This window comes from Sorex fumeus, unplaced genomic scaffold, assembly GCF_029834395.1.
Source record: "Sorex fumeus unplaced genomic scaffold, SorFum_2.1 ptg000072l, whole genome shotgun sequence".
In the NCBI taxonomy this organism is placed as follows: Eukaryota; Metazoa; Chordata; class Mammalia; order Eulipotyphla; family Soricidae; genus Sorex; species Sorex fumeus.
Genome location: NW_026606129.1, coordinates 39,244,074 through 39,266,034, shown reverse-complemented (window position 1 = coordinate 39,266,034; position 21,961 = coordinate 39,244,074). Strand labels below are relative to the sequence as shown.

General features: G+C 41.5%; 1 protein-coding gene across 2 annotated transcripts in view; it reads right to left on the bottom strand.

Moving 5' to 3' along the window:
• Nucleotides 1–21,961, bottom strand: part of STAC (SH3 and cysteine rich domain) — a 156,869-nt gene that overhangs the window by 99,547 nt on the left and 35,361 nt on the right. For both annotated transcript variants that reach the window (XM_056129459.1, XM_056129460.1), the window contains exon 2: nucleotides 3,642–3,915. In XM_056129459.1, the coding sequence (XP_055985434.1) occupies nucleotides 3,642–3,915 (274 nt within the window). The remainder of the gene's footprint in view (nucleotides 1–3,641; nucleotides 3,916–21,961) is intronic.

Genomic DNA, 21,961 nt, shown 5'->3' with positions numbered 1-21,961 from the left:
TCTTGTTAGTGAACATTATGTTTTCAATGATAATGATTATTCCTGTTATTATTATTTTTCTAATAAGATAATTTGGTTTATCCTCCAAATGTCTCTTTTTCTGAAAATTACAATCATTTTTGCTTTATTGTGAGTGATTATAGTGTTAACTTGATTTTCTTTAAAGCGAGAGAGCTACCTAGATGCCATGTCCTTCACTTTTGCCAGTTCATTAATCATACAAAACCCTGAGGGAGGGATTATCAATCACCATGTGAAATGAGGACAGAGATACAGAGAAGTTTCTATAGGGGCTTCAAATCCAGGCCATCTGATTCCATATTTATGGTCTTCTACTCTATTCACGCTTTCATCTTAACTTATCTGGGAAGGTTAACTATACCACGGGAATGGCCAGTAGCAAACGTGGATCAGTGTTCACCCCATTGTAGGCATCCAAGCTAAAGGTACCCATTTCTAGCAAAAAAATGACCTCTTGTTGTGGTTGTGTGATATTACTAAGTTGAAATACAATCACTACATCACTGGCATATAAACTAGGATGGAAAGGAATCAGAGGACAGTTCAGGATCTTCAACTGAGATTTTCTATTGTTGTTAGAGTGGACACACTTGACATCCGCTTTACTGGATGTCCACATCCCAATCCCCACAATAGGTAGGTATGTGACATTACATGAAAAAGGGAAATTAAAATTGAAAAATAGAAGTAATGTTTTTAATCACATAACCTTGAGGTGCGGGAGTAATTGATTTATCCTGGTGGGTCCAATGTAATAACAATAAAGGTATTTTTGGAAGAGGGAGTGTCAGGACCAAAGACACAGAACTGTGAGAAAGACTTTACCATAAAAGGTCAAGAAAGGCTTGACCCTTGGCTATAGAAAGGGGCCATAAGTCAAGAAGTGGTCAGTCTTTAGAATCTGGAATAGGCAAGTCAATGGATTCTCCCTGTCTGGACCTACAGCAAGGACTGCAGCTCTTCTGACATCCTAATTCTAGCCCAGCGAAAGCCAGTTAGACTTCCTGATCTCCAGAACAATAAAGTAATAAGTTTGTATTGCTTGAAGCTCCTCAGTTGGTGGTCCTTTGTGTCAGTAGCAACAGGCCACTATATATTGGAGGCATTTGTGCTAATGACTCAGAACTACTTCTTTTTTCTAGAAAATTGCCTTTGGCCGAACCTGTGCCTTCATGCTTGTAAAGTGTGAAAAAATATCGAATTTGGGAGGAGGAGGGAAGCCCACTGAAACCAAGATACAAAAGGGTCCCACCCTTACCTGAAAGTAGCACTGCCAAGTGCAATTTATTCTCCCTTTAGGAGTGAGCTGGTTTGAGACTCCAGCAGAGACCCCTTCCCAGTCAGCTCCTTTGCTGCCCAATCCTGCTCCCCTTCCTCTCCCTTCTCCTGCAAGCCGGCCTTCCTGGACACTGCAATCCTTGTCTCAGGCTTTGTTTCTAGCATCTCTGACTGAAGACAATTGCCCACTCAGGAGTGATGTTGTATTACAGGAAACTAGTGCTGAAGGGACAGTAGGAGAGCTGGGAAGGCTTGGTCAGGGAGAGGAGCAGGAAGACAAGATGAAAGAATGCAATCTCTCTGTGTTAAGGATGGGAGAAGCATGCTGAAAGTAGACTATAGAACAAACATGATTGCCATTCCATGCCTCTTTTTCAAACCACAACACACAAAAGGAGAGAGAGAACAGAGGGAAATGCCCTGCCACAGAGGCAGGGTGGGATGGGGGGATGGGGGGTGGGATCCATGGTGGTGGGAAATGGGCACTGGTGGAGGGATGTGTATTTGATCATTGTATAATTGAAACCCAAGCACAAAAATTTGTAAGTCTACAACTGTACCTCATGATGTCTCACTAATAATTTTTTTTTAAAAAAATAGTTTCCCCAACTAAAAATCCTGGCTCTTGGTATTTAGTTGGGGAAACTGAGGCTCTTGAGTTTCAAATGATTCTTCCATGAAGAATTAATTGCCGAGGCGAATGTTGAAATATCCAGGATGTGAGCAAAAGGCACAGAGGAGGCCTGGCATGGGGTGTGGAAGGTCTCTGTCATATCTGCTTCCCCAGGCACCGCAAGAATTTGATTGTCTCAGAGAGACAGTTTGTAGTTGGTCCCACCCTATGTTTTTTCAATTTTTAGCCTCATTTTCCTCTACTGAGTCCAATCTTCTGCCCTTACTTCTAGCAGAAGGCACTTCCACATTTCCATGTTTTTTTTAAATCTATTTTAATGTTTTTTGTTTTGTTTTGTTTTGCTTTTTGGGTCACACCTGGAGATACACAGGGGTTATTTTCCTCTACTGAGTCCAATCTTCTGCCCTTACTTCTAGCAGAAGGCACTTCCACATTTCCATGTTTTTTTAATCTATTTTAATGTTTTTTGTTTTGTTTTGTTTTGTTTTGCTTTTTGGGTCACACCTGGAGATGCACAGGGGTTACTCCTGGCTCTGCACTCAGGAATTACTCCTGGTGGTGCTCAGGGGACCATATGGGATGCTGGGAATTGAACCCAGGTCGGCTGCGTGCAAGGCAAACACCCTACCCACTATGCTATCACTCCAGCCCCAGAAGGCACTTACTTTCTTCCCTACTCCAAGCAAATGTGAGCCGGTCTCCCCACTTTTTGTGATGTGTGGTGTCTGTCTAGTTTATTAATCAAGATACTCTGCTGTTCCTGAAATGTCTGATTCTTATTCACCCTAACTCCCATTCAAAATTCTCTTTGGACTGCCATTTGTTGAGTCCCTGGGTTTCTGACACGGAAGGAACCAAGCATAAATCTCTGCACAGTGGCTTCAAGTGGCCTCCATGTGCCTGTCAGCAGTGTTATGGGATGGGCCAGTCGGCTTGTCAGGGTCCAGTACTCAGCCACCTCAGGGCACTCAGGCTGCCACCAATTCTCTGAGGTTCCATGAGCACCTCATGCCATGAGCCATTTCAGTTCCAGAGGCCGAATCACCTCTCTTTGCCTGCTTGGTACAACACCTCCCCTAGATCCCCGAGCACCCAAATCATCCCTCCCACACATATGGGTCAGCTCATTCATCCATAACTCACCAAGAGGCAGACCTGCTTCCCAGGCCACCTCGAGTAGATCTCTCTATGCACTTAGGCATCACTCAGATTCACACAGAACTGAAGCATGTTGCCACCCAGGCCTCGTGGCATGACTTCCTCCCACAGAGAACATCTCTGCTAAGTGCCCTTGACTGAACAGAGCTGCTTTGACCTGTTCAGGGGCCGCCTACAGGTAATGATATGATTAGGGGTTACAAAGACTCAGATCTCCATGCTCAGGGCCAGATAAAGGTGAGGGGTTTTGGATTTTCCTGAATTTGGTCAAGGGCTCTGTCAACTTCATCACACTCAAAACTCCCCGCTGTGCCCAGCTGTGATCTCCTTCCCCCCAAATATTCAACAACATTCAACAATCTCTCTCTCTCTCTCTCTCTCTCTCTCTCTCTCTCTCTCTCTCCCCCCCCCCAACCCCCAGATGCTCTTTGCAATCCTCCTGCATGCCCATGTGTATGGCTCAAGTCTATGCATGGGGATGTGGACCAACATCCACCCCTCTCATAGCTTTACTCGGGAGTCTGGAGACAGGATCAGGGCAAGACCTTACCCACGATCATGTGGTTGCAGACGTCACAGAAAGTGGGCTTCTTGAAGATGTGCTCCTGAAAGGCATGGGCCTTGTCGCCGGGGTGCAGGCCAGCCCGGGTGGGGGTGGATGTCAGGCTCCCAGGCATTGGATGTGGGCTGGAGCTGGGGCTGTCCTCAGCCAGCATGTCCCCTTGGAGTTTCGCGTCGCTGTGGGTTCGCTGGAAGAAGTTGTCAGCACTTTTGCTCCGTAAACTCTTGGTCTTGAAAGAAAGTGATCGTTTTAGTTTCTGGAGCTGTAATGCAATGACAGAACATTCTCTTACTGGATCGCACACATGCACTCATGCTGTGGGGGTGAGGTCTGTGTCAGAGCACCACAGCCCCCACAGACACCCTCAGCCTACAAGGAGGCTCATCTCTGTCCCCATGTGGGTGAGGTGATGTCAGTGGTCCCTGCGCACCCCACACAGCAGGCTATAGAAAGCGGTCTGCTTCCGACTTTGTTTCTGTGCCTGCTGTTCCTCCCTGTCTCCTTGAAATCCTACCAGTGTGCTGTCATAAAGAGATGGAATTTCACTGCCATTTGCCTTCTGAATTTGCACCACTGGAAGTCATAAGTTTCCAAATTCCTGGGCTAAAAAATGGGGCCTAGAACCAGGAAGGCAGTACAGGGGTCAGAAGCAAATATTTTTGCTGATTCTTTCCTCAGAAATGCATGCTCCCTCGAGTGCAGCCCAGTGTGGACTGGGAGAACTTTGAGCAGTGCTGGGGTCGGTCTGGAGCATCCTGGCTCCCCAGCATAGAATCCAAGTGCTACGATATCCCAGGGAGCGGCCCCTAGGCTACTTAGACTAGCATCACTGACTTCTATTACAGGATTCCTCCCCTCACCCCTCATGGGGTCTGTAATGCTGGAAACTCTGGAGACCTTCTTCTGTTTGCTCACCAGTCACTAGTCTCTAAAGTCAGCCAAGCAAGAGGTTCCATCTAACATAGAATCAGTCTGACTACACTAGCCACAGGCAGACGGAAACTCTCGGGTGGACTTGGTCTGAAACATGCATCAGTGTCCTCTGTGCAAGGACTTAGCAGTGTGGATTTCTCCTTCGGACTTCCTTCCCACTCATATTTGGTCATGGCAAACTGAAACATTGTTCCTTTGCTTGTGGGATCTGTGAAGAAGCACATAGGTAGGTTTGGGACAAACCTGACTTCCCAGAAGGTCTGGGTTGAGTCCAGTCCTACATTTATAATCCAGTCTTCACAGAGAGAGGTATCTTTTGGAAACACAGATGTGAGCATTTGAGTATCATTTAAAACCCTTAAGAAGTCTCGTTTGTTTTTAGAATTAAAGGAAGGCTCCTTGTCATGGGTTCCAGGGCAGACTCTGGATGCCAGTGATAGCGGGCACCAGAGTCCACTTTGTTCTGTCCATCTCAGCCACAGTGGCCTTTTAACAGTCTTTCTTAATTATTATGCTTTCCCCCCTGTCACCAGCCCTTCAAGCCTGTTTTTTTCTTTGCTCAGATAAAAGAAATGAGCCAGTTAGTAACTTTGTGACCCGAAACAGGTCATTTTACCTTTAAGTTAGTTTCATTTTGTAATTGGATATCTACAGGGACTCTGCCTGTTGCCTATAATGACCCAAAACTGCAGCAAAAAGGAACTAATAAAGCACTTTATAAGGTGTGGACAAACATTCCTACAGGAGACCTGGGGTGCAGCTCAGTGACAGAGTGCCTGCTCTGCAGGCATGAAGACACAAGCTTCATCTCTGGCAACCAGCCCATACAGCCAGTGTGACCCCTGTGCCATTGCTGTTGTGGATTCCCAGAACAACAAGTGTGAGATGTCCAGTGTGGAGATGAGCCAGAGTATCCATCCATAACTAAAATACGCGACTCCATTCTCTACCTGGTCATTGGACTAAAGCAAAAACAGGGGAAGGGAAAGGTGGAGTCGGGGGTAAAAATGCTATAGGTCACATGAACTATTCTGATCTGATTCTCACCATGCTGAGACTATTCTCCGCACACATGAAGGTACTGGCAGAGGAATAAAGGCATGCGGGTCCCAGGACTGAGATCTCCAAGCCTACTCGGATTGGGGCTGAGCATCCTCCACCCAGATCCTCCAAATTCCAGTAGGCGGGGGTCACACCCACCAACTGGCCCCCTGGCCGTGTAATCCCATCAATGGCCAAGACCCAGAGACTATAAAACCCAGCTCCTGGAAGAGAACAGCACAGAGTCTCCTGCCCTTGCACCTGGCTGTCCTTGCAGAGGAGCAGGTTGAGTTTCCCTCCCTACCCCGACCAGGGCTCCGGCAGCCGAGTACCTCCAGAGCCAGCCACCACCATGCTGAGACCACAATCCGCACACATGAAGGTACTGGAAGAGGAACAAAGTCATGCGGGTCCCGGAACTGAGATCTCCAAGCCTACTCAGATTGGGGCTGAGCATCCTCCACCCAGATCCTCCATATTCCAGTAGGCGGGGGTCACACCCACCAACTGGCCCCCTGGCGCCATGTAATCCCATCAACGGCCAAGACTCAGAGACTATAAAACCCAGCTCCTGGAAGAGAACAGCGCAGAATCTCCTGCCCCCACGCTTGGCTATCCTCACCAGGGCCCCTTGGAGGGGAGTGGGTTGAGTTTCTCTCCCCGCCCCGACCAGGGCTCTGGCAGCTGAAGACCTCCAGAGCCAGCCACCACCATGCTGAGACCACTCTCCACACACATGAAAGTACTGGCAGAGGAACAAAGGCATGCGGGTCCCGGAACTGAGATCTCCAAAGCCTACTCGGATTGGGGCTGAACATCCTCCACCCAGATCCTCCATATTCCAGTAGGCGGGGAACACACCCACCAACTGGCCCCCTGGCGCTGTGTAATCCCATCAATGGCCAAGACTCAGAGACTATAAAACCTAGCTCCCGGAAGTGCGTGGCTGCATTTGTGGCTGCACGACATCTTATTATCTCGTTCCTACTTTGGACAAACTGGCAGGCTACCAAATGTAAGATGCCCACACGGAAGAGTCTGGCAAACTCCCCGTGGCGTAACCAATATGCCAAATACCAGTAACAATGATGGGTCTCATTCTCCTAACTCTAAAAGAGCCCTGAATATGGTACTTTTTAAAAAATTTCAGGGCTAGGACGAAGGAGACGTTACTGAGACCTGCTCGAGGCAATCGACGAATAACAGGATAGTCGTGATCGTATTCGTGATCTGCCTAGTCTTACCTCATCAGTCCCAGAACTTCTCCCACAAAAGAGCAGCAAACTGTAGTAGTTATTGAATTCTTTATAGCTTCCCCAGACACCTTTGCACTGTGACTTTGCAGCTCCCTCATCATCAACAGGGGACTGACCAATAAAAGGGTCCAGAAGCAGCTTTAAGTTAGTCACAAGCATTCACTTCAACTGCTAGCAATCTGTCCTTGCATGCTTCTGCTTTCTCTCTTAGAAAGAGATCCACTGAACTGCCATATAAACAAATCCAACATAGGCTGAAGAATGATTTGCTCATTCCCCATTACTTTCGGAAATCCTGGAAGCAGAATAACCCTGATTCCCTGCATGGGCTAAAGAATCTAGGTGAGAAGTGTCCACTTGAGTCATTCTCGAACTGTTAACTCTTTAAGTACAGAGACTGCATTCAGTTGGTTATCTGGAATAATAGAGACAGTACAGCAGGTAAGGTAAGGTGTTCTCTTTGCATGTAGCAAATACTAATTTGATATCTGAGACCACATATGGCTCCCTGAGTCCCACAAGGAGTTATTACTGAGCACAGCCAAGAGTAAATCCTAAGCACTGCCAGATTTAACTCAAAACTAATTTTTTTAACTAAATAAATTTATTCAAAAAATAAATTGGGCATCTATGTGGAGCAATGCTATGCTTCCCATCCTACCTTCCTGGCATGTGGTACTATATACTTCTTTACTAATTAGAAGTTGCCTCTGGCCATGTGAAACCAGATTTACAAGTTGGTGAGTTATACAAAAGGAACCTCTTGCAGGGCCTTCAAGAGTAGGTCCAGTGATCGTCAGAATGGGCATCAGCAGTAGAAATGGAAGAAATGGCCTGCATTGAAAACTCAGAGTCAACCAAAGACTCTTGTATCTCTCATCTGTCTTACAGCCCAAACCCACTCGAGAAGCTGGAGCTGCTGAAGGTAGACGGAATGGAGGGAGGGGTTCCAAATTCTTCTGGAGTTGTTCTTATATCATAACCTGACACGGCCTCACTGGGTCATTAGTCCAGGGGGAGAACAGTAGCTTTTTGAAGTGGACCACTCTTCTTTGGTGAAGCTGAGTGAGGGGGGTGGTTTTTAGGATGTAATGACTCACTAAAGACTGAGTCACCCAGAGAGGGTAGCATGAAAGCAGCCAAGGAGAGAAGAGGCCTTTTCCCTTTTCAGTCCTTTTAGCTCTATAAACTGAACTGAGGCCAGAGGAAGAAGGACTTAAATAGGACTTAAATTTTACTTTAGAGAGAGTGCAATAAAGTGAAGTATTCAGGAAATATGACTCTTCTAAGGTTGTGTCACAGGTGGCGGGAGGGCTTTATCAAAGCACAGAAAAACAATGTATTATTGCACAGAAAAACAGATATCTTCTATCTTAATCCCATGGAGTTCAGATGGTTTCAGAAATAGACTACTTCTGTCTCAAAAATAGAAGGCTGATACCTTCCCAATTGTATCAAGGCATAGCTATGATGGTCACAGAGGATAACATAGGGGAAAGCCGAAACTTCCACTTGGTACAGATGAGAGGAAGGTGATGGTGCAGAATAAGGAGCAGGGAACTGGATCCAGAGCTGAACTGAATGTCCCACTGGCTGATTCATTTTCATCTGAAGACACTGTTGCTTCACTCCTGGAAAGTGGAGGCCCAGAGAGGTTAAGCACCTTACTCAAGTTCATACCGCTTAAGTGCATCTATACCAGAATCCAAAATGAAATCTGCCGTCTATAAACTTCTACACTCTTTCTGCTGTTTTGAGAATTTCCTTTATCTTATATATTTCAAAACATTGAAAGTAATAAAGGAACACATATGTTTATCCAGGGGGCATATTAGATTGTCCTTGTGTGGCGTTCTGCTCCCAGGACTGTGATAGTGTGGGGTGAAGCCTACATATACTTACTACTGTGATTCCTGCCTGTGCTCATGTGCTTTGTTCCTCCTTTTAGATTCTTCCATAATCTGCAATGTTCTGTGTTCCCCGGAAGTTTAGTATGATACCAAGAAACCACAGCATTTTCTTTGCTCTGTGGGAACGGACTGAAAATTGTGTCAGAGTTTCCAGGGTTGCCAACCTCAAGAGCTAGGGAATTTGCTTTAGAAGTCAATATGACATTTCTTATTTAAGTGGACATCTAAAAGAAATGCTTACAAGTGAAACCATCTTCACAATGATTTCAGAGAAATATGATTTCCCCAATCACCACTAAAAGAGCAGAGGCCAAATGGAAACATATGAAGGGCAGAAATAGAGAAAACTCTGATAATAGCAGATGTCACAGAATGATTGGCTTCTATGTGCCACTGCTACAGCCCAGCTCCCTTTATTTATAACAATAATTATATAACAGTGGTAAGGTGCTTGCCTTGCATACAGCCGATCCTGGCCAACCCTGGTTCAGCTCCTTTGCCCCTCTCGGAGAGCCTGAGAGTAGCTACCTAGAGTATTGCTTCTGCACGGCAAAGCCTGGCAAGCTAACTGTGACGTATTCAATATGCCCAATATGCCAAAAAGAGTAAGAAGTCTCACAATGGAGATGTTACTTGTGCCCGCTTGAGCAAAATCAATGAACAACAGGAAGACAGTGCTATACAGTGCTATAGAAATAATAGAGGTTCTTCAGTACTTTACTATGTGCTAGAAAATGTCCTACAGACTTCACGTAATCATCCTAGTAACCTGATGAGTAAGAGACCATTTCTTCATTCAATGATTGATTCGAGGGGCCAGAGAGATTATACAGGAGCTGTGTTTGCCTCTCAAGCAGCCAACCTCAGTTCTGTCCGTGATGACACAGTTCTTCATTGAGGACTTTCAGAAATGATGCCCAAGCACAGAGCTGGGAGTAACCCATGAGTACTACCAGGTGTGATCCAACTACCTTCTCCTTTCAAAAGTCCCCTTCAATAATCTATTTAAAAAAATTGTTAGGCTACTACAAATTTTAAGTTTGAGCAATTGGATTAATAGATAGGGCAAATTGTGGGAAGAAAGACCACAGGGACGAAGCAAGTGGGTGTGTGGGATAGGGACTGAGAATTCAGTTGTGGATAAGTCAAGTCTGAAATGCTTATTTGGAATTCAAGTACAGCTGCCAAGTAGGCAGTGGGAGATGCAGTTCTGGGATTCAGGGGGAGAGGTCCAAACTGGAATAATACACTGGGGAGTCATAAGCACATAGATGGTATTTAAAGTCGTGAGACTAGATGAGATCACTACATAGGATGGAAGTGCAGACACTGCGGGGACGTGATCTGAGGACAGATCTCAGGAGCACTCCAATACTCAGAGGTCAAGAAGATTAAGAAGGACAAGCAGGGAATCTGAGGAGAGGCTGGTGAGGAAAGAGATGACCCAGAGCGCCTGTTTTTTGAAGTAAGGATAGTAAATGTTCCAAGGCCGAAGGACTAACCAGTAACAACAGATAAAGGATGTCTGTTAAGCAAAGTGAAACTTAGTGGTTTACCATTTTATTTAGCAAAGCAGTATTTTCTGTGAGTGGGGATAGCAGGAGGAGATTAGTGAATAAGTGTGGGTGAAGCCAAACCAACGTGAATGGAACCAGGAAAGAATGGCTGGAGATAAAGTGAGTAGAAGGGTGGTGAACGTGGCCAGTGGACAGGGTATTGAGGAAAAGAAGTAGCTGGAGGGGGTTTAACATCAAGGAGATTTTTGTTCTGCTTTCTTCTGTTTTAATATGGGAGATTATTTTGACTTTTATTTCATTTTCCTTTTTGCTCTTGGTTCACATCTGGGGGTATCGAGGGACTCTGGCCGGCTCTGTGCTCAGGAGTGACCCCTGAAAGTACTCAGGGGACCATATTGCAGTACAAAGGGCCTAACCCGATGGGTGGTATGAAAGGTGAACATACTGTTTCTCCTGGCCTTATTTCATGTGTTTTTGATTTGCTGTTCCAGAGAGAGGTCCCTGAGTGAGAGGAGGTGAGATCCAGAGCATTGCAGGGGATGACTTTAGATTAGAACAAGGTAGTTTATCCATAATAAGAGAGATGCAGATTAGGTGACACGAAGTGTCTCTGGATTGCTTCCGTATTCTAGATGCAAAACCTATCTTCTGAGTGAACCTCAAGGGTGGGTGGAGGGAGGAGATGTTGGAAGTTGGAACAGAGAGACACGGAATAGGTATATGAGTGAGTGGGAGAAGAACTGGACAGTGAAGGATGGGAGGTCAGCAGAGGGGTTGATTTCAGGTTATGACTTGATGTTACAGGTGAACTTACTGGAACCCAAAGTTAATTGGGCAGTGAATTGTAGAATAAAGGACCCACATAGAGTCTTTAATTCTAAAGTTCCGTTACCCAAACAGATTTGTAAGAGATTTCCCACCCTTACTGCCTCTTAGTAAAATTCTTCTAATCAGTCTGCTTTATCTTTTAGGTGCCAGCTGGAATTTTAGTAATAATACATGTGGTTGCCATGTTTGAGCAACATTTCTACAGCAATTAATTGGAGAATGCAGAAATTGGCATCATTAAGACAATCGAACATTAGAGAATTACAGCCTGAAGGTGACTGGAGAGGCTTGTGTATTGATTTTCCAGTCTGTTCTGCAGTGACACATAAAGTTAATTAACCAACATGTGCTAGATGGAGACTTAAAGTCCACACTATGTTAGAAAGGATGGTACTGCCCCCACGGGCATAAATCAGGAGGCACTGCCACAGTGTAGCTCAGCGTCCTGTCTGTTGAGTGAACCATACGGTCTCTTCTATGAACATTTCCTTCTCTATTTAAAAACATCCAGGAAAGCACTGGTGTTGAGTTTTGATGGGAAATGTGGTCATCAACAAGCAAGGGCTTCAGAATGATAGCACAATGCCTTGGACACGGTTGCTTGCTTGCCTTGTATGTGGCTGACCTGGATTCGATCCCCAGCATCCCCATATGGTCCCTGAGCTTGCCAGGAATGATTCCTGAATGTAGAACCAGGATTAACTCTTAAGCACTGCTGGATGTGGTCAAAATAACCATCCCCCAAATAAAATACAAAACAAACAAAAATCAAGCAAGTGTTTCACTCTGTATGTTCATATATGGTTTACATCTTTGATTTTAAGTGGATATTTGTTCTTCTCTTTACCTTCTAACTTCTCTAAATGAGGGATATGTCTTCCACTAAAGCACTCCTTTTTTTCCTTTTTCTTGCAGAAAAGATATTATTAAACCAACGGATGACATCAAAGAATCCGGGACTACGCTACTCATCAGCTGTGCACTGTCTCTGAAACCTAACTTGTTCCCTTTACACTCCATCAGTTGTGCAGACCCACTTCATCTATTCTGAGCTTGGCTGACTCTGTGGTTTGTCAGAGGTCCTCCCACACTCAAACTTCATATATTCCTCAAGACTTTAGAAGCAAAGTGTAAATTGGGAGGTTTTAAGAAGAGATACCGAAGAAGAGGATGAATTTTCTCCCCCATGTTTTACCCATCCACAATCTGATTACTTTTGAGACAAGAACAATAAATTACAGGGGCTGGAGCAATAGCACAGTGGGTAGGGCATTTGTCTTGCATGCAGCTGACCTGGGTTCGATTCCCAGCATCCCATATCGTCCCCCGAGCACTGCCAGGGGTAATTCCTGAGTGCGTGAGCCAGGAGTAATCCCTGTGCATCGCTGGGTGTGACCCCCCCCCAAAAAAAGAACAATAAATTCCAGAACCTAATTGACTGTAATGCACTTGGCAACTTCAAAGGAACTTTCTTCTGTCTACCTGGCTCTGTCATAACCAGCTGCAAAGCCCTGTTTCTAACATATTGGTAAAGCAACAGTTCACTGAATATGATCAATTGCATGCTCTGTCACAGGAGTTGTGTGGCTTGGGAAGGTCCCTCAGCTCTTTGGCTTGGTCCCCATTAGTAAACTGTAAGGATGCGCTCAGAGACTGCGAAGTTCCTTTTTAGCTCTGAGCAATTCAGCACAGCGAGAGAATACTAAAGATGTTGAACAGTCTATTATAGGAGGTCTAAGAGCTAATTCTGGAGACAAGTAGAAGTGCTTAAAACTCTGAGGATGCCACAAGACCCTATATTTATATTATCAAGTGATAAGTAGAGTGTTTTGATTGCTGCCTACTCTAATATGTCAGAAAAAGGAGCTATCAATGGGGAAACAGTCAAAGACATTCTTTGAAATCTTGAAGGATAAGTCAACTTTAAGATACACAATTCAGGTGTTTGCTTATTTCAGGGGCCCCCTACCTCTATAGGTTAAATCAAGGTTGAATTTACAGTGACATATAAGACTCTTCCTGATAGATGGGGATCACCCACCTACTCAGAATTATTTTTAAGTCTCTCTCTTTTCTGTAAATGTGCAGAAATTTTAAGAGAAACATTGAAATTTTCAGAGTCTTTGTGACTTTGTTTTGTCAGCAAGATTTTTTTTTCTGCAAGTGCTTCAACCTCACCCCACCTTCCAACTCTGGCCTAATCCATGATCTTCCCTCCAAGTGAGTCTGGATTTTCTCTCCTGTGTGACCCCACCCAAGGAGAGTATGAGGATGTGTTATTGTTTTGGGTTTCTCTCTCTCCAGGAGGCTACTTGCAAGATGTAGTGCAATTTCTGGCACATCGTCATGCTTGCAAATAATTACCGATTTAGTATTATAAAAACAGACTCCATCCCATGGCTTTTACATACATTCTCATTCCACCTATGTCCCTGGGATAGATACTATTTGTATTTTGTGAATTAGGAAATAAACACAGATAAAAGTAATACGCCCATATATACACAAGTGGGCTGCTATGAGAAAGCTGTGCAAAAGGAGCATAAATGAGACCAACAGAGATGTGGTAGGAGGCAGGGGAACAGAACTACTGAATGTGGTGTGCATGGTGGATCTCTTTCTTTTCCAAATCTTCAGGAGTGTCTACACTGCTCACTCAAGCTTTGTTCAAGAGGCTTCTCTCTTGGGGAGAATGAAGAGGTTCTTGAGGAGCCAGGATCTTATTGTACTAGACTATATGGACTATTTCAGAGAGCTGTCCTCAGCACTATGACCCTGTGTGAGAGAGAGAATCTCTGGCCAGGAGACCCAGCACTAGAACCAATTCTTGACTGTCCTCATGCAATGGCCACTCTTCTCTCTCTCTTTAGGACTGATTTTCATATATATTTCTCATGGAACAATCAGAGTTGGTATCCATTATTCTCAGACCACATCTGGGGGGCCTATCCTATAGCATGGTTCTACTATTCTGTATTTCTGTATTGTAGTAACTCATGAAATTCTTAGGTCTTAAAAATAGTGTCTCTAGAAAGATTGTGTTCACCTAGGGAACATAAAGTAACAAAATAGGAGACTAACACCCAAGAATGGCAGAGATTAGTACCAGGAATTTTACCCCATGGCTTGGAGGCCAACCACATGCTAAGGGAAAAGGGAGCTCAGATAGAGAAGGGAACACCAAATAAAGGTGTTGGGAAGATCCTCCCAGGATGGGAGAAGCATGCTGAAAGTAGACTATAGACCAAACATGATTGTCACCCATTGCCTCTTTTGCAAAACACAACACCCAATAAGAGAGAGAGAACAAAAGGGAATGCCCTGCCACAGAGGCAGGGTGGGATGGGGGAGGTGGGGGGTGGGAGGGATACTATGATCCGTGGTGGTGGGAAATGGGTACTGGTGGAGGGATGGGTATTTGATCATTGTATAATTGAAACCCAAGCACAAAAATTTGTAAGTCTGCAACTGTACTTCATGATGTCTCACTAATAAAAAAAATAAAAAAAATAGTGTCTCATGAATTAAGTTCATTTTCAGAATGAAGCTCTTGTATATTTCATACACTATGTATAATCCTTAACTTTTTATTCTCAGACCACTGTAGAACACATCTAGTGTGGTATGGTAGAAACTAGTAAATGGGTTTCCATTAAATAGCAGCTTTCCAGGCAGTTAGGAGAATCAGAGCGGCAACTAGAATCACAATTCCATTTAGAGCCTCAATGTGGTGGTTTCCTTGTTTTAACAATCTGTCTAGCTAAAGATAAGATAAGGTCAGTTTCCTTTGCCAAATGGACAGCAAAGCCTCTGCTTCTTCCTGATAATTAAGGAAAAATAAAACCAAAGTGGATTACAACAAATGAGGAAAAAGACTAGTGATTTTAAACATTAGCTGTTAGGTGTAGAAGGGCTCAAAGTTCCCTCATCTATGAAAGCACAACCTTATGGTAAATTGCTTGGCCTATTTCGTTTCTACATATTTTTGTTTTAAAATAATTTAGTTTTTTCAGAAAAATGCAAAAATCAAAGTTTTCATCCAGTTTCCCCTAAGGTTAACACCTTATATTACCATGGTTTATTGATTGCAACTAGGGAATTGATTTAACACTGAATAAAACTATTATCTAATCTTTGCACCATATTAAAATGCTGTCAGTTGATTCATAAAGCTGCTTTTCCTCTCTCTCTCTAGCCCAGAATTTAATCCTAGATTCCACATTTCAGTTAGTTGCTTTTCTTTCGTCTTGTTAGGCTCTTGTATGTGTATCAGGTAGATACTTGATGTTTCTTTACTTTTCATAATCCTGATGCTTTCAAATAGGTCAGACCTGATGATGCTCAGGGGCTAGTCCTCTCAGCTCAAGAGTCACTCAGCGGAACAAGCAATTCTGGGGATTGAAATGGGGCTTCCTGAAATGCAAATTATTTTCCTGGCCTTTTCTTCTCTCTTCAGCCCTATTTCTCACCCTTTTGAGGACTGTTAAGCATTATTCAGTAAATGTTCATTAATTTGGATTTGTCTGATGGTTTCTCATTATTAGATTGACGCTACATACTTTCGGTAAGAATAGAAAATAAACACACTATCTTTCAACTACATAAGATTAGGATATAACTGATATCAGTGTCTCATTACTAGTGCTATTAACTTTGGTAAGGGCGTTGCTATTTGCCCTGTTGCTCTGCTATAAAGTTATTATCTTTCCCTTTCTACTGAATGAGTTTTACGTAGGGGAAGTACCTGGAAGCTATGCAAATATTCTATTTTTCATTGTCCATTTGACTTCTAATTTTGATATTTTTTGATAATCCCCTCCTGCAAAAAACATTATCTAGTGTTTGCCTAATGGTAAAATTCTATTTCCACGAGTCCATCCATACTTATTACTTGTCAGAATTTTTCTTCATTTATTAACTTGATTATTCATTTCCATCACCAGAGTCTGATGGATACTTTCTGTACTCTAAGCACTACAATTTACTATTACTAACATTACTTGTTGCCCAAATTATACTGATTTGATCTTTAGGAGCATCTTTAGGTTGGCATCTTTTTACTTCCTTCCTGTTTTTGGTTTTGACTTGCTTCAATTATTTTTGAGTACTTCCTTCCCTTCAAGAACTCTAAGATTGCCTCTGTTTTCTTCTTCTTCCTATCTAGCTACTAGTCATTTCTCTCAGAAGCCTAAATTAGTTTAGGGAATGGTACTTATACACTGAGCTCTGGTACTTGTGTTTTTATTGTTACTGAGATGTCACTGACTTTAAAATCTCAATAGACAGAACCAGCAAGCAATTAATAAACACTCATATATCCATATACACACATCTGTATTGACAAAAACCTTGACATAACATTTAAATTGAGTTTATACTGATTCATTCTTTCATTCATTAACATTTTTCATTGTTCCCTGGCTTACTTGTGCATGACTAAACACTAAAACTGGTCATTTACAGTAATAGAAGAGAAAAGGGGACGGTGATTTTTGGGGATAAAACACAAAGGTCAAAAGAAAGTAACTGAGAAAAATTCAAGAAGTTACTTAAAGCTTTCTTTTCTTTTTTTGCTTTTTGGGTCACACCTGGTGATGCACAGGTGTTACTCCTGGTTCTGCACTCAGGAGTTACTCCTGGTGGTGCTCAGGGGACCATATGGGATGCTGGAAATCGAACTCGGGTTGGCTGTGTGCAAGGCAAATGCCCTACCTGCTGTGCTATCTCTCCAGCCCAAGCTTTAATTTTTAAATGAGTATTTAGCAACACATTTTTAAATTAAAAGATTGAAAGGACTGCTTTAATTCATCAAATATTTATTGACTACTCTGCAAGAGAAGAGGAGCTATTTGTACTCAAATACTTCTGTGATTTGGAGATTCAAGGATAGCTCCATAATATCCATCACATGAATAAATTTTATGTATTAATAATTATAATGATATACACAAATGGTAAAACTCCACATTTATAAATTGATACTTACTAAAAATTAAGTTCTTCTCACATCAGATCCCCAATTTCACTCCAGATAAAGCAATCATTAACAGACCAAGTTAACGTTATCTCCTTCCAGAAATGTTCTGTGTATACACCTGTCCATAAGAGTACAATACAGCCTCTTGTTAAAGGCATAATTGTGAATATATCATGCATGCTTTTCTGCATGTTGTCTTTATGTTTCACATTCTGTATTAGGAATTTTTTGCTACATGTTTAATGGAATAAGAGATTTAATTCACTCTTTAATTATAGACCTACATTCTATACAAGGTACTAGATAGTTTATCTTTTAATGAACATTTGGTGTTTTCTAGTATTTTCTTGATACAGGGATCTCTAGTTCTTCACCAAGATCCATTTTCATTTTCTCCTAGGTAAGCATATAGATGACATTTCCCCAAAGCTCTTTTGGCAGATAAATACAGAAATGGGGCCACAAGCTTGCTAATGGAATATAATGAAATGATATGTATCACTTCTGAAATGCAGTAGTATAGCACTGCATGCTTGCTAAAGCCTCTCTTTGCTTTTACACTAGATGCAATATGAATTTGGGGTTGATCCTGCTTCCACCATGGAGATTATGATTATGCTCTAGGGGATGGCAGAGCAATACCTTGGGAAGGAAATAATCATTGAATAACCATGAGGAACAAGCTGCCCTGCTAACCTGAAAACTTTACCTTGAAACCTATGTAGGAGAAATGTAAAAAATGCAGATTTCAATATTTTACACACAAATAGTTTTCTCTTTATTTAAAAATTTTTGTTTTCAGTTTTTGTTTACAATACTACTGATAATGGTTTCACGTGTACATGATTCCAACACTATATCCATCACCAGTGTACCCACCTCCCTTTTCCAAAGAACTCATTCTTCCTTCCATGCACCCTTCCAACTCAACGTTTTTTTACTACTATTTGTTGGATTTATTTGTCACAACAGCATATCTTCACTCTCTTTACTCTAATTAGCATATTTTCTATTCCAGGAAATACTGGAGTGAACATCGGTTTATATGTGTGTGTGTGTGTGTGTGTCTTTGCAGATTAAGAATTAAGAGCAAGAAGTGGATTTACTTTGAGAAAATCTGTCTTTTTAAATAGTCTCATGCTCCACATAGGGCATTGCTTACTATAATTAGTTTTTTAAAAAATATTTGCTAATTTCATAAGGGAAATGGCATGTGAATGAAAAGATAATTTTTAACTATTGAGACAATTATTGTTTAATCCAATTTATATGGTTATTATATAAGCAGAAACTAACTGCTCAAAATGTTGTCAATTTTTCCTAGTGAAGTCTAAACTTTTTTGTTGATAGAAAGATACAACTTTTGCTGCTGTTGTAGTACTTAGAGCTCAGGTAAAGGTTTTATAATAATAACTTTGCCAATTGTGTGGCAAATAATGTTTAGTTTCTTATCTTCAGGAATCAGTCCTGATGAAAGTTGGGGACCATATGGGAAGACAGGAAATCAAACTCGGATTGCACATGTGCAAAGCAAGCCCCGTACCCTCTCTAGTATCCCTCTAGTCCCCTTAAAAACACATTTATATTGATTTTATATTTGCAGTAGGTATATTAGACAAGAGGTATAAGAGTCATTCTTGATGATATTTTGGAGCTACCAGGACCACACTGAATAGTTCTAAGGAGGACGGGTGTAGTGTCGAGCACTGAAGACAGGGCTCACAAATTGCAAGTACACTGTCTAGTTGAGCCTCATCCCTGGCCCATATGGATTTCAAATTTTTATAGAGTCAAATTTATCAAAGATATGGTAATGTTAACTAAGGACTTACTGTTTGCTTATTCTGTTGAATACCCAAGGTGGTTGTACCACTTAACTAACAGCAGACAATTACAATGACATGCACTTGATTCCTAACATCAGCCACATGAATATTAAAGTAGCCAAAGATGACTTTTCTCACTGCAGGTAAGAACAAATTTCAGATTCTGAAAACTCTGAATTTCAAATAAAAGGACATAAAACACAAATCCAAAATATATGCCTGTGAAACTCTGAAACATAGGTTCAGTAAAAATAGTAATACTAAGATCTTTAAGGAAGAATACAATTATGAAATTTCACACTTTGTCTGAAGAGATAGTCCAAGGATTAATATGCTTGTCTTGCATCCGTTCCACACAAGTTCAAATCACTGGTACCATATATGCCCCTCCCCCAGCACCACCAGGGGTTGGTTATTCCTGAGCACAGAGTCAGGAATAGCATCTCCTGGATGTAGAAGGAAGGAAGGAGAGAAGGAAGAAGGAAGGAAGGTAGAAAGGAAGAAAGAAGGAAAGAAAGAGAAAAGGAATACTATCACAAAAAGTACATTTGATAAATGTTTTATGATGTGCTCTGAATAAATTTAAGGAAATATAATCTCTGTAAAATAAGATAAAAATAGAGATGACCAACTTAGATCATATCTGAAAGAGTTAAGGAAAAAAATGATTGTAACCTCTATTGCCACAGAAAAAGTTAAAACAATAGTAAAGACAAAAATAAAGAGGACTAGCTGTGCAGAAAGGCAATTTGGTGATTTGGGACTGTGTAGCTGTGTAGAAAGGATATTTGGTGATATATGTGAATAACTACCATGAAATATGAAGGTACAAGAAGTAGAAAATCATTACAGAAGATATGAAGAAATAATAGGCTCCTTAACACATCCAAGGAACTAAAGCATTAAAGATTAAGAGAGATTTCTGGGGCTAAATGAGGAAAAGAGACATATATGTGTGAATGAGGGGACCACTATGTGTCAAGTCAACCTAGTGAAAAGAGACATCTCTTACTGTCAGAATGTTAAAAGTATGCTATCAGAAAGCTAAAGTGTCGAAAGCAGAGGATGGCCAAACACACAGATAGGATGGCAGGCCATCCAGGAGGAAAGAAACCTTAGGCTTAACTGCAATTTTCTTTCTTACAGCATGGAACGATGTAAGGCAAAGTTATGATCCAAAGATTCTTAACTCAGACAAATTACCATTCATGAGAGAGAAAACAAAAGCTTTGGAAAATATGAAAAACATGAGGTGTAACAGGATACGTGCTTTAAGTAATTTAAACATGGTTAAGTTAAAATGACTGGTATAAACACACTTCACAAAGAGAACTCACCTGCTATAAATACTTAATGAAAAAAGATGGCACATAATTTACAAGTGTTTTAACAGTAATAAAAATACCGTGACTTGTAGTAACAAAACACAAAGCAGAGGTTGGGGGTGGAGGGGGTAGTGTGTTGGGGAAGAGGAGGAAGTGGGGTTTTATTTAATTTTCTCTTTTATATGGAGAAATAGAATGTAAGTATATATGTATAGTGTATAAAATTAAAGTGTATTATCATGTATAAATATAAAAGTATAAATATATAAAGTATAACAATATAATGTACTGTTACAGCTAATTTTTTTTCCTTTAATGCCTTTATTTAGTTTTTTTTTTTTAAAGTTTTACTGGATCACAGTTACAAATTTGCAGGATTGAGTTTTAGTCAAACTATGGTCAAGCACACATCCCTCCACCAGTGCACATTTTCTGCCACCATTGTTCCCAGTGTCACACCTGCCACCTCCACCCCACCCCAATACCTGCCTCTGTGGTAGGTTCAATCCTTCTTACTCTCTCTCTAGTTTTGGGCATTGTGATTTGCAATGCAGATACTAAGAGGTCATTGTGTTTGGACCTTGGTTTACTTTCAGCACACACATCTTCCATCCTGGAAAATCCCTTCAATCATTTTCTTAGTGGTTCTTTCTCCATTTCAACTGCCTTTCCCCCAGCACATGAGGCTGGCTTCCAAACCATAGTGTGATCCTCCTAGCTCTTATCTCTATTGTCCTTAGGTATTAGTCTCATATTATGCTACTTTATAATATAATACAGCTACATTTGAGTCATTATGTGATCTTATACACTTGAAGAACTTTGTATAAACTCTTTTTTAATGGTGCTAGGAATCATACTCAAGGCCTCAAACATGGAGGTGCTTGATCACTAGGCATCCTCACCCCTGAGTATCAGTTCTTTTAATTCTTCAATCCACCTTCTCAAGTAATCCCTATTATACTCATTCAGACTGTGACAGAAGAAAGATGTGTCAATTCATTTTCAATATCAATAATTACAAGTATATCCATTAGTAAATATGTTTGTACAATTTTAAAAGAAGTCACTGCTATATTAGAAAAATGGATTCAATTAATTCATGAGGTACATAGAGGAAAACAGACAAAATTCTCTATGACATTGAAGCTAAAGGTTTCTTCGAGAATGAAACACTTTCAAAGTACTTTTCCAAGCAAGTGGAAATAAAGATAAACAAATGGAACTATATTTAATTAAGAAGCTTCTGTATCTCAAAGGAAACAATGACCAGGATACAAAGACAACCCAACTCTCATCTGACAAGGGGTTCATATCAAAGACATATAAGGCACTGGTAGAACTTTATAAGAAAAAAAATCCAACCCCATAAAATATGGGGAGAAGAGATGAACAAATATTTCTTCAAAGAAGAAAGATAAATGGCCAAAAGGCACATAGAAAACTTCCTTGCATCATCAGAAAAATAAATTGTTATATTGTTATACTATTCATCAGAAAAATGCAAATCAAAACAACAATGAGATAACATCATATGCCACAAAGGCTGTCACATCAAAAAGAACAAGAACAACCAAATGTGCTGGCATGGGTGTGGTGAGAAAGGTACTCTCATCTGCTGTTGGTGGGAATGTTGACTGGTCCAGCCTTTCTGCAAAACAATATGGACATTCCTAAAAATGTCTAGGAATTGAG